Here is a 15,476-nt window from a genome sequence, read left to right as displayed (position 1 = left end):
ATAACGTCCAACATTACAAATATTATCACTCATATTCACATGAAACTTTATTCATTATTTATGGTGTTACTGATTAAAATGACGTGTATGTACCTTCTCTGTTTTCCCCACATATGACAGCGAGATTGTCTAATCTAAAGTACTGGCAAATTTCAACGAACATTCCGTATCAACTGTATTGTTCATATGTGACGGGTGATCCTTTACTACGAATCTTGAGTCCCTTGCTGTTTTCTGCTACGTACGTATGTCCTTCTCTTTTGATGTTTATATATACATACATACATTGAATAAATTTTTCCTGCTTGACTGTATTGCCCTCTCAATTGGTAAATATTTCAATGTGAAAACTGTCAAGGATATTTTTATAATGTTAATCATCATTTAATAATAATGTAAGGAAATAGAATTGTTAGATAAATTTTGAATATATTTTGTACATAGATGACGGGTATGATTTTCAGATTCCGTTCTTGATCAAGACTTGTTTCCCTCTGCTGTTGACGTGTTACGTTATATAAGTTAATAAGCATTGTTCTTGCACAAACACAACTGAGGTAGCAAGAACTATGTTCATATTACCTTGTGTGCAACTCTGCAGTGTCCACCCCGCCTCACACCCAGTGTCACAGGCACCATCAGCAGGACATGAGGAACCGGTACAGTGTCTGGCACCACAGGTCAGGGAACAGCTAGTTCCATAATAGCCATCTGGACAGTCTGAAGAGAAATACGAACAGACTAGTTTGAGCCGTATAGTGAATTACTGTTTGTCTGTATTCAGAAAACAAAGGAAGCTGAATTATACATGTCTCAATCTATGGTTGAGACCATATGACAATCAACTGCAACTGATATTAGCATTCAGTGGGTGGTTTAATGTCCGCACTAACAGAAATCAGTATACAGAGTATATGGATGTAGGGAAAATCTGTAGACTAGGGCATAGTGGTCGCTTGCCCACAATTAAGTGAACTCACATGTTTAAAGGATCTGATATTAGCTTCGCTACTGACGGAACCCGTAAAACAATTATTGGGCTAAACTAACAAATGTGTTTTTGTGCAACATTACCATGGAGATTTTCTATTTTTATGGTGCTCTCATATACGTTTCAGTGCAACACGCTGTGATCTTGTATAACCTCAGTAACCGTTTGTCAAGTAGTTTCTGAAGTGCGGAGCAGGTACCACTAATCCCTTCAGGACGTCAGTACATTCTCATTAAGAAGGAAAGTGAAACCTGTGGAACTTTCAAGAAACTTCAATGAGCAACACCATTTCTGTACGTAGATACTAACTACATATCCTGTGTTTTTAAAGCATAGAATAGGTATCATAAATTACTCAAAAAATCTTGAAACACACCATATGTTTCTATGAATGAGTATGCGTTTATATAGTAACACGATAGTATTAGCCAGAAATGACGTGCATGGAGTCATTATCAATAAAGAAAAAAAACATACTTTGTAAACAGTCATCTCCAGTGAATCCACTGATACAGCCGTCGGGACACTTTCCAGTCACGTGATCACATGTGTTGGATGACGTTTTACAGCGACGGTTGTTGCAGGTCTTCCTGCATCCTTCCCCGTACATCCCTGAACCACAGTCTGTAATTCACGGAGTGTAATATGAAGCGTATAGTTAACTACGTCTAGGACAATGTAATTATCAGTGCTAGAAGTATTAATAATAACAATAACAATATTTATAATCACTGCAACCTCTCCATGTGCTAGATTGACTACATAAAGGCATATGACAATGTCCCTCACGAAATGATTCAGAAGTCCCTTCAGTGTATAAACCTTCCTTATCGTCTATTTGATTTACTCAAGTCTTCAATGACTTCCTGGTCGACTCAGCTTGCGATGTATTCGCAAGGGCAGGTGCAGACCTCGGAATCTATTCCATTCAGAAGGGACATATTTCAGGGAGACACATTCAGTCCTTTGCTTTATTGTCTGCGTTGAAATCCGTTGAGTTTTCTGCACAATAGGGACTCCTCCCTTCTGGACCTCCTCAGCACAGATACCTAACACCTCTTACTCATGACATCGAGATGTCCTTTTCGAGTTCTTTTCTCGTGATATTGGCATGGCATTTGGAGTCAACAAATGTAATACTCTTCAGTTTGAAACGTGGCAAGGTAACTAATGATGGATCGGTCAAGTTACAAGGGGGAGGAGTTATTGAGCATCTTGTGGAAGATCATGCCTGCACTTATCTTGGAATGCAAGTTCGAGACAAGCTCCAGAATGCCCAGATTCAAGATAAACTTCGAGCCAAGCATAGATCTCGTTTACAGAAAATCAGGAGTTCATAGCTAAATGGTCAAAAACAAGGTCAAAGACACCAATACTTTTGCTGTGCCAGTCCTTTCCTATTCCTTTCGGGTAGTTGATTGGACGAAACAAGACATCCAGAGTCTTGGCCGCCTGACCAAAAGGATCATGTTTGATAACAGAGCACACCACCCTCGTTCCTCTCTTAATCGTTTATATATGCCAGTCAGTTCTGGAGGTCGGGATTTGATTAATGTGGAGACTCTTCATGACAGAATTTTATTGTGTACTTTTGCACATATTTATTTATCGGATGATCCTATGGTGGTGTGTATCAAGACTTACGATAAAAGGAAGCAATTCAACAGCTAATGATGGATCGGTCAAGCTGTTGGACACAATCTGAAATTTGAAGTTAATTTTGTTGATGGCTGTGTACTGCTGGGCGCTACAGCGATGGGTGTAAACCAAACAAAGTCCTTCACCACGTCTACCCAGAGTTGAGTCTCTGTGGAGAAGCTGTCTGAGAAGCCATTGCAACTTGTGTACATGCAGTGTGTGGAACAGAACAGCAACTTATTGATGTAAAGCTAGATTAATATTTTACAATTATTTCAAGGATACGCATATAAACATAAATAGCTTCTCGTGGGAATGTGGGAACGCTCGACATTGTAATTAATATACAGTCTAAAGTAAGAAGGAAGGATGTTAAGGGCAAAAATATATTAGGTTAGCTTCATCCCGGTGTGTGCAACATCGTTATTCGACAATGTCTGTTTGCTCCAATCATTACTATTCATGCGAATTAATATGCGTTGCAGTTTTGTATTAACCTGTTCCCGAGCAAACAGTAAGTTGGAAAATAGGTTTTCAACAATCAAAAAATGGAAATTATTAACATTATCGTTATTGAATTTGCATTTTTGAAGGTGATCTTTACAAACTATATGAAGTAAAAAGTCAACTCCGATCCTGATCCTGACTAACATCCATGAGCATTTATCTAAGTAACTGGAATACAGTGACACGTATCAACCGTCCTAGAAATACATATAGTCGCTCATGAACAGAAGCACACCACCAATGTAAAACAGTGACTGAATCGGATATAGTATATATAGTTGCATGGTTAAAGTGATATGTTGCAAGTATATTATTACCCTTTCTACAGTCTGTTCCTTGATATCCAGCCGCACATCCACCGACACACTGTCCACGTGTTACATCACAGACGGAGTCCACCTTGCAGTGACGTGCAGCACAGAGCTGGTCACAGTTGGCTCCATAATACCCAGAGGCGCATGCTGGTAAATACAGAGTGTGAATCTGTTTGTAACATTAGCGTGTCAATTTGATGCGAAAGAAACCCCTGAAGTGATGAAGACGTTTCGGACATTGCAGATACCTTTAGGACCAGAGATGGAGTTTACTCATCCCGAATTCGTATCTCAAATTTGAGAATCAAGAAGTTTCTGACCATGGAGTGGACCTACGAGCATCTGTGACAAATAAGATGTCTGTGCTTCAGCCAGAAAGTCACCTCACATTAATTCATAACGTAGGTTTATCGTTATTCCTAGTGCTGTGTAAGAGGCAGGTACCTTTCTGTGTAGTGGTTGTATGGCCTTTATCCGAACATTTTCCAATGGAGATTAACATAGGAGTTACTACCCCCAACAAGTCGAGACAAATCAGCGGCATAGGTGACCTAGTGATATACTCAGCGGCTGAGCCTCATCCGATTGGATGGGGGATAATAGCTCTGAGTAATCTCTCAAAAAGAGATACTATACAAGTATTTGTTTGGATGGGATAACAGCTCTCAAAAGACATAATATACAAGTATTGTGTATACATATAGGATATAACAGGGCTGAATAAGTGCTCAAGAGCTATACAATATTTGTATACGTACTTACGCCAAGAGCGATTTCAGTCATTGCATAGGTATTAATCGCTAGGGTCGTTTATTATGAATTCTGTATTGGAGACCAAACGAAAGCACGGAATGTCTGCTGTGCTGTATGTTTTCTCCCTGGGATTGCTGCAGCAAAAAGACTACGCACACACATGCATTCTCCTACACACACACACACACTCACACACACACGCACGTACACGCACACACACACGCACACACACACGCACACACACACACACACTATTATTCAGAGGCGTTGAAGAGTACGTATAACAATCATACATGCTTGTGACGGTCACAAGAAGAAGCTGTATCAAAGCCGTGAACAGCTGAATGGCCTGCTCTTGGGGTATATCTATATAATAAACGAAGGAGACCAGCAAGGTAGCTCCATTTTTCACTCTTGCCCCAGAACGGATAGGACGTCGTCTTCCTCGTCTTGTGCAAAAAACAATACGAAAAAGGAACCATGAAGATGACCACCTGTTCAGATTGCGGGATGACTATTACAAGGAAAGACAACCTACGGAGACATCAGAAGCAAAGGCATTGAACAACTCACGTCTTACTTCCTCCTCCTCCGGATGATATGGACATGAGGGATTCAATTTTCTGATCCCTTCGAATGTTCTCGCTGTTGGACCCAGTGGTTGTGGACAGTCTGTGTTTACCTACAATATGCTGCTTGATCAAACCCCTCCCCGACCGTATCGTTTGGTGTTACACACAGTGGCAGCCACTATACCAGACCATAAAGAAGCAATCGTCTCGAGTAGTGACATTTGTGAAAGGACTTTCCGATGATATATTAGAGGAGGATGTCTGTCCAGAAAATACTACCTTAAAATGAAAGAGAAAGCGTGACAGTAATGATGATGAGATGGACAGTGATGATGATAGTGTCAGTGACTTAGGCTTATCCAAGAAGGTTGTTCGAGGTGGAGGAAGTCGTCCGGCTGTCCAACATCATCGACGTCGTGGTAGGAAGCAGCAGCCACCGCCATACGCTGGTGAGGAAGCCGAGGAGTGGCAAGATGTTGGTTTGCAATGCATCTGGAAGCGGTTGTATAACTTGCGCCATGACGTGATAAAACTCAAGAGAAATAAGTACAGTGACTGTGCATGCACACTTGGGCATCATGTCAGTATTCACTCACGAAATGGTGTGACTATATTTACCTATTCTGCCAGCCGATATACATTAGAAGCCTACGCTATTACGACGTTCATAATTAATTAATACCTATGCAATGATTGAAATCGGTCTTGGCGTAAGTACGTATACACATATTTTTATAGCTCTTGAGCACTTATTCAGCACTATTATATCCTCTATGTATACAAAATACTTGTATATTGTCTTTTGAGAGAGATTTATTCAGGGCTGTTATCCCATCCAAACAAATACTTGTATAGTATCTCTTATTGAGAGCTTACTCAGAGCTATTATCCCCATCCAAAGGTCACCTATGCCGCTAATATGTCTCGACTTGTTGGGGGTAGTAACTCCTATGTTAATCTCCATTGGAAAATGTTCGGATAAAGGCCATACAACCACTACTTTTCTGGTTTGCTATTTTTACATTACAGTTGTTGTACGTTTTCTACAAATATCATGCTATACATTTTAAACAGAAGAAACTTTTCATGAAACGATGGAGGTATCCCAAGACACCTACAACCATATTTTTTAAAAAATCCCATGTTAAGTTATCGCTTGTCAAAAACTGCGTTTAAAAAATGGAAAATAGTCGCCGCTTGAGAAAGTTTCTTTCTGACTTGCCAGTATTGAATACATTGGTCAGTTTATGGTCAAGACAAAATGGGGATATCCTCCTTTATTACTCGCCCGTTGAAGATACTGTTGTGTAATATTTTCACTTCAATATTATACTAGTATAATACCGCTTGACGTATGACGTCAAAATGGTCCAAGTTAGTGACGTCACAATGCTAATGTTGATGTCGCGAGTTTACTAGACCTTGCTTGACTTGAAAGCTGAGTGTAGGCAGATAGAAATATCTACATTTAACTATTACATATATGAATATATATACACACACACGTGTGTGTGTGTGTGTGTGTGTCTGTGTAATGATGGTGTTCATATTTATGTTTGCCGTTGATGAGATTGTGATTTCCATGATACACAGCAAGCCATTAATAACCAAAAACGTGTTTACTTACAGCTAATAATTAAAAAATGCAAGACAATGTCTCATCAACAAGACAAATAGCACTATGCGGATAGAGACGGATAGAGGTAGACGTCATTTTCCTAAGTTTCCCTAAAGTTTAGCACAATAATATTAGTAATCTTCACAACAGTACAACAGATAAATTCCAGCGTATGACGTCACAATGGGATATGAGGCAGGCCCTAAAGTGACACTTAATAAATATGATCTTACTACATTGTACTGTACAATAGTGTTTAATCATTTCACCAGTGCAGAAAACCATGAAAGTTTAAACGTGGCTCTGTGCAGAGCGCTATGAATTCAGGAGTCGGTTTTCGGTTTTCGGTTTTCGGTTTTCGGTTAGACCCCAAAACCTCTTACCCATGATCGTTATTGAGACTGTGATATTTAAACTAATTGGGGTTTAATAAATGGACGTTAGACTGGCAAGCGATGAATTCACGGAATTTTCATTCCGTAGACTTATAGATAAAAAAAATAGCAAGACACCAATACCAGATCATATAGTGCTCACGTCGTCACAGATTATCACCCACGAGACAGGGGCGCATGGCTGTCCCGCTAGGTGTAATGACATATCCATAATACAACAGGGGATGTTCTCGACAGTGGAGTGAGAGTCAGAGCACCCGCTGACTTGACCAATTTTGGGGCAGCTCTTAATTCGAAATCGCATTAAGGGCAACTATACACGAGCTAATGAATAGCTTGTCATAAAGGTTTCCACTTACATTTGAAGGTGTATCTAATAGACATTTATTGGCATTTCATATTCACTGTCCATTCCCGGACCAATGAATAATGTATACATTCATAAAAAGCAAGCCTGTAATTAGAGATGTTATTGTTTCAATATAGTTTCTTTGGTGATGAAGCTGCGATCTATAAATCATAATAACAGCACATCGACATTGCACATCCTGTGCATACCTGTACAGTCAGTTCCTGCCCACCCCGTTTGGCAGGCTCCATTTGGACACGCCCCTGTCTCAGTAGGACAGGAGGCCATGTTGTTGACACAGTGACGGGTGCTGCAGTACTTGCTGCAGTTGTCTCCGTAACGTCCAGACGTACATACTGAAATACATCATAAGTTCAGTGAAGTCATTCAGTTCATATATCACTGGTACATTTACACAGAAACTGCTTAAACTGCTCCAAACCGAATCATGATATTTTCCTATTGAGTGCAGGTCATTTCATCAAGACTCGTTTGCAGAATGGTGAAAAGAACAAACCATGTTTACCATAGCCTCTATCAAGCACAGAATTGAAGTATATTTGAATCCCACATGTACGGAGCAAAAGACAAAGTATATTTCGGAAAAGTGACAGAGTTATGGAAAAGGATGGACTTTCAATAGTACATAATCAGACGCTTTGATGTATTTTGCTATTCGGACACTCTAAAATGTATGCTAAGGAAAATAGTTTTACAAACACATTTCCGACAATACTTTTACCACGATTCTACCGACAACGAGATATGAGAACCCATTACCTTGTCTGCAGTCTGTTCCGTGATACCCAGCCGCGCATCCATCGACACACCGACCTTGTATCGCATCACAGCTGGAGTCCATCTTGCAGTGACGTGCATCACAGGACTGTACACAGTTGGCTCCATAATACCCAGGGCTGCATTCTTGCAAACATATGACAGTAAACAAAATAAATAGTTTTACAGATAACACCGTTATAATAAAACCGAAAATCAGCTGAATATTCTGCATATGGAAAATCATGAGTAGGACCAAGGGTGTGGACTGCAAACACGATGTCTGTTATGGGTAGTTCTGGTAAACTGAAAAGTCATTCTGCCAAGTTAAGGTCCACGGGACCATTGGAAGCAGAAGGTCTGCAATTACGTTTAGACAGAGTATTCAATAAGTCAATGATCTATTTCAGGACTCCGATAACCTTTGTCATGGATGTCAGGTGATATATGCAGACTATTTCTCACTATAATATACAAAAGCGTTTGATAAGGGTTAAAACATTCAAGTCCTTAGTAAAGATTCGTAACGATTCCAATGTTGGAGCTATCAGTGACCAAAATGTTTTCCTAAACCAGGTTACTTTGTTTGTTGACGTGAACAATCCATTTGTATTAACATGTGTTATCCCGTTTTGAAATTACGCATGCTTAGCAACATTGCCTGGTGAAACTAAAAGACACTGGTGACAGCAAACAAGTCCCAGATTTCGTCATTAAAACACTTTTAATAGTAATTTGTCAGGTACATTGACTGGTCCAGATTACCTTGTGTACAGTATTGTCCATAGTACCCAGCCAAACATCCACCGAAACAACCCCACTGTATTCCACCGCAGCCACTCTGGCAGTGAGTGTTACTACACAGGTGGTTGCAGCTGCTTCCATAATATCTGGACTCGCATTCTAGAAAACATAAAAATCGTTCCGGAATCTGTGTATTTAGTAGCATCTCCATCTAATCCACCCAGTTTTTAAATTGCAATTTTCATTGAGACAAAAGATGTGTTCAATCCCAAAATACATTGTTTTGATAAACATATGGTTGCCAGATAGTTGCCAACACAAATTCTACCAAAGTTCAAAGAAAGGAAAAACAATGTTATGAATATTTGTTGTGCCAAAACTAACAATGATTATGTCAAAGTTACCTTTTAAATATAAAAAATAACCTACAAAATGGTATAAATTGACCTAACACACGTTCCAACTGTTGATAAAACCACATTATTCAGTACATGCCTGGCCTGTCCCTAATACACACAGTATGCTGTGGCATTTTTCTGATAATTGCCAACACGAATTCTACCAAAGTACAAAGAAAGGTAAAAGCTCTTTATTACACAAAATAATTCTAAGAAAACTGAAACTCTTCTTGCCATGGCTATATTTAATAATATATCAGTTGTCGACTAATAACAAAAACACGACTTACCAAATTGTATGCATTGACATTGTACTTCGACGTACAATTCTGCACATACCTGTACAGTCTGGTTCTGCCCACCCTGCTTGGCACGCTGAGCACGCTCCTGTGGCAGTTGGACAGGAGTCCCATGTGTTGCGACAGTGACGGGAGCTGCAGTACTTGTTACAGTTGTCTCCATAACGACCAAACTCACATGCTGAAATACACGAACGGTCGAGTGACGTCTCGTACCTCTTATAACACTAGTAAAGTAAAGTATATTTTATTTACCCCAACTGCAGTCCGGTTTTTGATGGGTTTGCTGGAGGAGCAATTTAAGTAGCTATTATTTAAGTAGGGTGTGGTCTTAAAATGACATTTCTCTTCTCTACCTTATTTTGCAAAAAGCCTGTTCAAGAGGTTATTTAGAGATAGTGAGACAACGATTCTGTCCCTAATACACACAGTAAGCTGGCAGGCAGTGAAGTGGAACCTAAGATATAACCTGTCGAAACATTCATCAATCACAAGCGAATACGATGCGGTAACCACTAAAGGAAACATGATGCATTTTGTAATGCTGGTGCACACAATGGGAATAACTATTGCGACGTCATTCCGCCGATGACTATACACATTCCAACATTCTGCTGATAAATATCGTCCTCCAAAATGTATCATCAAAGCTTTTATACATAGTTACATTTGACAGCCTACACTTTTAAATATAGTTTCAATAATGACTTCCATAGTGATACAGCTAGATATTATTACAAACAGTAATGTCGTGTAAAAGGTATCGTCGACTAAGTAAAACTGACTAATAAAACGGTCCAAATCGACATTGTCCATTGACGTATAATCCTGAGTATAACAGTACAGTTCGGTGCTGCCCATCCGGTTTGGCACCATGTACACGCCCCTGTGTCAGGAGGACAGTACTCGTCTCTGCTGCCACAGTGACGGGAGTTGCAGTCCATGCAACAGTTGTCTCCATAACGACCATTTGCACACGCTTAAATACTAGTATACATACAGCTGAGTGACGTCACTTACCGCTTATATCACACGTATATTTAAATAAGAAATACTTTAACTGCTCCAAATGCAGTCAGGCGGCTGCATAATAGTTGAACCTGGACCAGCAATTTCAGCAGCGATCGGGTTTGTTTGAAAATAATTATTTTTATTCTCTGCTTGACTTTGCAACATATTTAAACCGATTGTTCTGCAGTCCACATGGTGTAAGCTTTGATCAAGACAAAGAATTAGGGAGAAGACAAACATAATTTCGAATGTACGACGGTAATGAGACGACATTTACAAACACGGTTCCTATCATGAGGTCAGAACTGGTTCAATGGTATCAGGAAGCGCATACTAGAAAATATCAGCGCCCTAGATTGATCCAGATTATGTTCATTTAGTATGTTCCCAGGAGTGCTTGGTTTCAGTAAGATACACGATCAACATGCACGAACTACGTGTAGGCGATGTGTTTGGCGTCAGTTGCTATGGGAGTTTCTATTACGCTAGTTTGATTTAAAGTCACTGGCAGTGTGACTGGGTTTTCATTGCTGAGGAGAACGACTGCAATATAAAAATGAAGTTGGTATTTCATGTATAGAAAAGCGTATTATCTGACACATGCCTTGGCAAGCTAATTGCATACTGCATTCATGAACTCACAAGCATGATACACTCTTGTTTATGTGATGTTATTTATGAATTCGAAAAAAATATCGTCATTTATCACAAGCGGTACCTGGACATTACAAGTTCCATCTGTCTGATAAAAACACATTAATGAGATCACGCCTAATAGTCAAACTCTGACATACACAAGAGGCGAGTATGTTGTGTACCGGGGCTGAGATGCAAGCTATTTAGAAGCTGGTCCATCCATATGTACAAATAGTAACCCCTAAGGAAATGCAACCAGTTTTGTAAAGCTGGGATGTACGATACAAAGCAACAGTTCCGATGTCACATCTGTACAAATAATCATGACAAAGTTACTGTGGCAAAAACGGTTTTCATTGGTAATGTTGTAAATGAATGCTGGACTTGAACCAGGTAAAGACTATGTTAAACTGGCCAAGACACGCAATCAAATAATTGTTGTTCGAATCCTACGAAATTTGCAAGAATGTGACACAATGTTCAGTGTAAAGGACCATTTCAACACAATGCAGTGTGTCTTCAGGCGCACAATCGATCGAACCTTACGTCAGGGCACATGTTCTGTAAGGGGATATAGTTCGGATGAGAAAGCGTTGTGCATCACAACAGCAGAATCTTTACCAGAACAATATCAACATGCTACCTTGGCCCGCAGTAACACTTGTCTTTGGGTATATTTGGAAAACATTCCGCAGATGAAGCTATTCTAACTACGTTATAATGAAACGTTTTCATTCTTGTAAAATCCAGGAGCACAACGTATCACCCATAATCATCAGAACATAGAGATAATAGCTGTTCATCCTGTGGTTTCTCTAGTGTAGGTAGCGTATAATACACACCTAACTGTCACTTGGTTGGGCGCAAATGCTGCATTAACGTCCTTGTACCTTTCGTTATGAATGAGCAGTGTGACATTTAAAATATCACGACAGTACCACCTTTTAGGCACTAGCACAATGTCAGCAGATTGTCAGTTAAGAAGAAACATACTCTGAGTGCAGTCATCTCCTCTGTAACCAGTCGTACAACCGTCGTGACACTTTCCAGTCACGTGAACACATGTCTTAGATGACGTCTTACAACGACTTGCTGCACCCTTCTTGATACATCCAAATGTCACAAGCTGACAGTCATGGCGAGTTATGTGAGGAAGTGTTTAATTACTGTTTGATTTTGTTGTAACCAAATGAATGTAATCCTCTTCACACTAGTGTAATCAAATCCCACAAATGGAATAGTTGTGTCAACGGGGGCCTGTAGTCATCGGCTCGTGGTGAATTAGCTCTTGATTTTGATGAAGAGCACTATGTTGACGAAGACAAATGAATATGTTGATGAAGACGAAGGCATAGTTTAGTTCAAACGTCTTTAGTTGGTTTCACAAGACATGACAAACAGGTATACATGAATGAGGTGAGCGGATTTCCAGCTCAACCCTAGGGGCTTTCCTGCAGACTGTCGGAATGCCGGTCTCCACACTCACATCTACAGTATAGATGTGAGCATACATATATATAGTTTTTGACAACAATAGACAGGCAAAGATTCAACAATGGACAGATAGAGAAACATAGCACTTCCTTCTACAGTTGATGTGATGACAGAAACAGCCAAGGGGGGTGACGAATAAGGCCATAAATGCCATATATAGTAATTAATGGAAGTGACAACGAGGAACAAGGTATCTGACAAAACAATGTACCCTGCGATAGTGATAAAGATCAAGATTGCAGATTGAATAATAATAACTAAATATCATATAGCCTGGCTACATAGTTTTTGGTCTGTAGAAATATTTGGACATGGCGGTCCTGAAGTAGACACTATAACAGTTACGTGGGTAAAGTGATATATTGCAAGCATTACCTTGAGTACAATCTGTTCCTAGATATCCAGCCGCACATCCACCGACACACTGTCCAAGTGTCCCATCACAGCTAGACTCCATCTTGCATTGACGTAAAGCACAGGACTGACCACAGTTGACTCCGTAATACCCAGTGCTGCATGTTCTGGATACTGATTATAATGAAAATAATATACTCATATACTGCACTGCCGCAGAAAAGTCACCGTACCAAACGTTTTGCCAGATTTAATTTTGATCTTACTTTTAATTATTTTTTCACCTTTAATAGGTTAGCTAGACCTGTTTCGTAGCCAATATTCAAGAAAATTTGGTTTAAGATTCTGTATTTGATACAAAAAAAAACCGCAGTTACTAAATTAATGACGGGACGAGGTTTTTCTGCTTATTTCAAGAAAATGACAATCCATGTGCACCCCGCGGTGTCATCACTATAAAAGAGCTACCGAACATGCACCGAATTGTCATAGACTAAATCATTTCAATAAGTTTCCTTAAAACTTCATGTATTCAAACGATCTATTTGTTTCAATATAAGTCCAAAGTGCACCGAAATTCTATCCCCTTTGTCTATGTAATGTATTCGGCAAACATTCATTGTATCCCCTCTTATCATAAACCCCCCTCCGGGCAGAACCCTTAATTCTCAAACGCTATCACTACTTGTCAATTCACACCTCCCTACGTCGGCGAATCTTACGTATGTACATGTGCACGGGCCAGTGACCTTGCACAATGTGGCGTAATGGTCCTGTGTATAAAAACCTGACTGATATGGTCAGTCGGCAGACCATCCAGCGAGACCAACCAGCAAGACCAACCATGGAGACTAGATCATCGACAGAAGTGGACGGATTGTGCGTCTAGTCGTGGGTGTCGGCCAAGGCCGTCACCCCACCTACGACTACGACTACGTCGACGATGAAGAATCGCCGTCGGACTTCTAATATGTGTCTAAGTGACAGAGGGGGTCTCCACATCGGGATCATTGGCCACTCAGTCCCGATGTGCGTTTTGTCACATGTTTACCACTGTATTTACCATTTTGACCATCCTTCGACCAAACAGTAATAAAACATGGATGTTGCTGTCTTCATCTCTAACACCGACTCATGTCCTCCCTTACTCTTGTCCACCATCCTGAACTACCCCCCGAGAGCGACTACGACGGACACTCTTGGACAGAATCATTCACTGTTCGACAGTAGCGACATGCCACGATTATCAAGGGAACAGAAGACTTAATACGAGAAGACTTAAAGACTATGATGTAGCCTTTGCTCGTATTCGGCGCGATGCTCATGAGATCGATCTCATCATTGAAGCACAATAATCCCCGGTGGGTGGAGATTGACATGACATGACCCAGCCTCACAGGTTTTTAGTGTCGAAATAGAGGAGGTGGTTAGGACGGTGACTCTGGTGATAGCCTTCCACGTTGGGGTTGTTGGCTTTAGCATACCGCTGAGACCATGAAAGTCCCACCGCGCATGCCTTTCTCGATGAACAGGTGCATGTCATAATCAGTGAACAGTTCCAGTTTGGCACCCGTTTTCTTCAAGAGCGCATCCCACGAAAGACCGGTGCTGGTGTAATAGCACATGGGGTCGAGCTCGTACTGTTTCAGACACGTCGTTCTGAACGTCTCGAACACGTCATCCAGCAGGACCACGTCTGTTCTTAAGTACAGGTCATGACAATCGTCTATGGTATGACAGCCCAGTTTTACCCACACGTTCTGGGCGTACTCGTACTCGTCCTTGGACAAAGCGGAGTCGGTTAATGCAGTCGATGGGAGGCAATGTCGTCTTGTTGAACTTCGACCAATCGTCCATGTACTCCTACTGGTACACGCCCTTTTTGAGCAGCAGAGGTCGATTTGCTGCGTCATTGACCTTGACCAAATGGCCGAGCGACGACAGGAGAAACTGAGCACTGTCGGTGAATCTGAGGCCATCGGGCGAGATGGAAATATATTTCTCCATGTTACTATTTAAAAAGGCGGCATATCGTAGGATAGCTCTCGCCCCTCCCTCGCTGTTATTTCACTTGAGACTGGGAGGCTTCGTTCCAATAAATATGCCTTAGAGTGAGTGAGTGAAAGTATTACCTTGTCTACAGTCTGTTCCCTGATATCCAGCCGCACACCCACCGACACACTCGCCCTGTATAACATCACAGACGGAGTTCATCTTGCAGTGACGTGCAGTACAGGACTGGTCACAGTTGGCTCCATAATACCAAAGGTCGCATGCTAAACAAAATGGGAATATTTGGATTAGTACTAATATGAGTGTATGGCCGCCGACATTCACAACAATCCTATGTTTAGCAAGATGCTTGCTATGCACACCATCTTTTCAATGCAAAACAATTAGAATGAGTGAGTTAAATTGGTTTTACGCTGCTTTCAGCAATATTCAGGCAATATCACGACAGGGGACAGCAGAAATGTGCCTTATACTTTGTGCCCATGTGTCGAATCTAACCCGAGTCTTAGGCATGAGGATTGAACGTTTTAAACACCAGGCTACCACACCCACTAGAAGTATAGAACAGTAATATCGAATATTCATTGTGTCAGTGATGTGCCTCAAAAAGGAG

General features: G+C 40.8%; 1 protein-coding gene across 1 annotated transcript in view; it reads right to left on the bottom strand.

The window, feature by feature from the left end:
- The window catches only part of LOC137291600 (uncharacterized), a 210,965-nt gene that overhangs the window by 15,049 nt on the left and 180,440 nt on the right, over positions 1-15,476 (bottom strand). Inside the window, exons 4-12 of the mRNA XM_067822983.1 lie at positions 14,983-15,126; positions 12,872-13,024; positions 9,396-9,536; positions 8,680-8,817; positions 7,918-8,061; positions 7,347-7,493; positions 3,454-3,597; positions 1,469-1,615; positions 583-720 (exon numbers count right to left, since the gene is read on the bottom strand). Of these exons, the coding sequence (XP_067679084.1) occupies positions 583-720; positions 1,469-1,615; positions 3,454-3,597; positions 7,347-7,493; positions 7,918-8,061; positions 8,680-8,817; positions 9,396-9,536; positions 12,872-13,024; positions 14,983-15,126 (1,296 nt within the window). The remainder of the gene's footprint in view (positions 1-582; positions 721-1,468; positions 1,616-3,453; positions 3,598-7,346; positions 7,494-7,917; positions 8,062-8,679; positions 8,818-9,395; positions 9,537-12,871; positions 13,025-14,982; positions 15,127-15,476) is intronic.

The sequence above is a fragment of the Haliotis asinina genome, chromosome 7 (assembly GCF_037392515.1).
Source record: "Haliotis asinina isolate JCU_RB_2024 chromosome 7, JCU_Hal_asi_v2, whole genome shotgun sequence".
Lineage (NCBI taxonomy): Eukaryota > Metazoa > Mollusca > Gastropoda > Lepetellida > Haliotidae > Haliotis > Haliotis asinina.
Note: the sequence above shows the minus strand (reverse complement) of the source record. Positions and strands in the feature narration are given on the sequence as shown.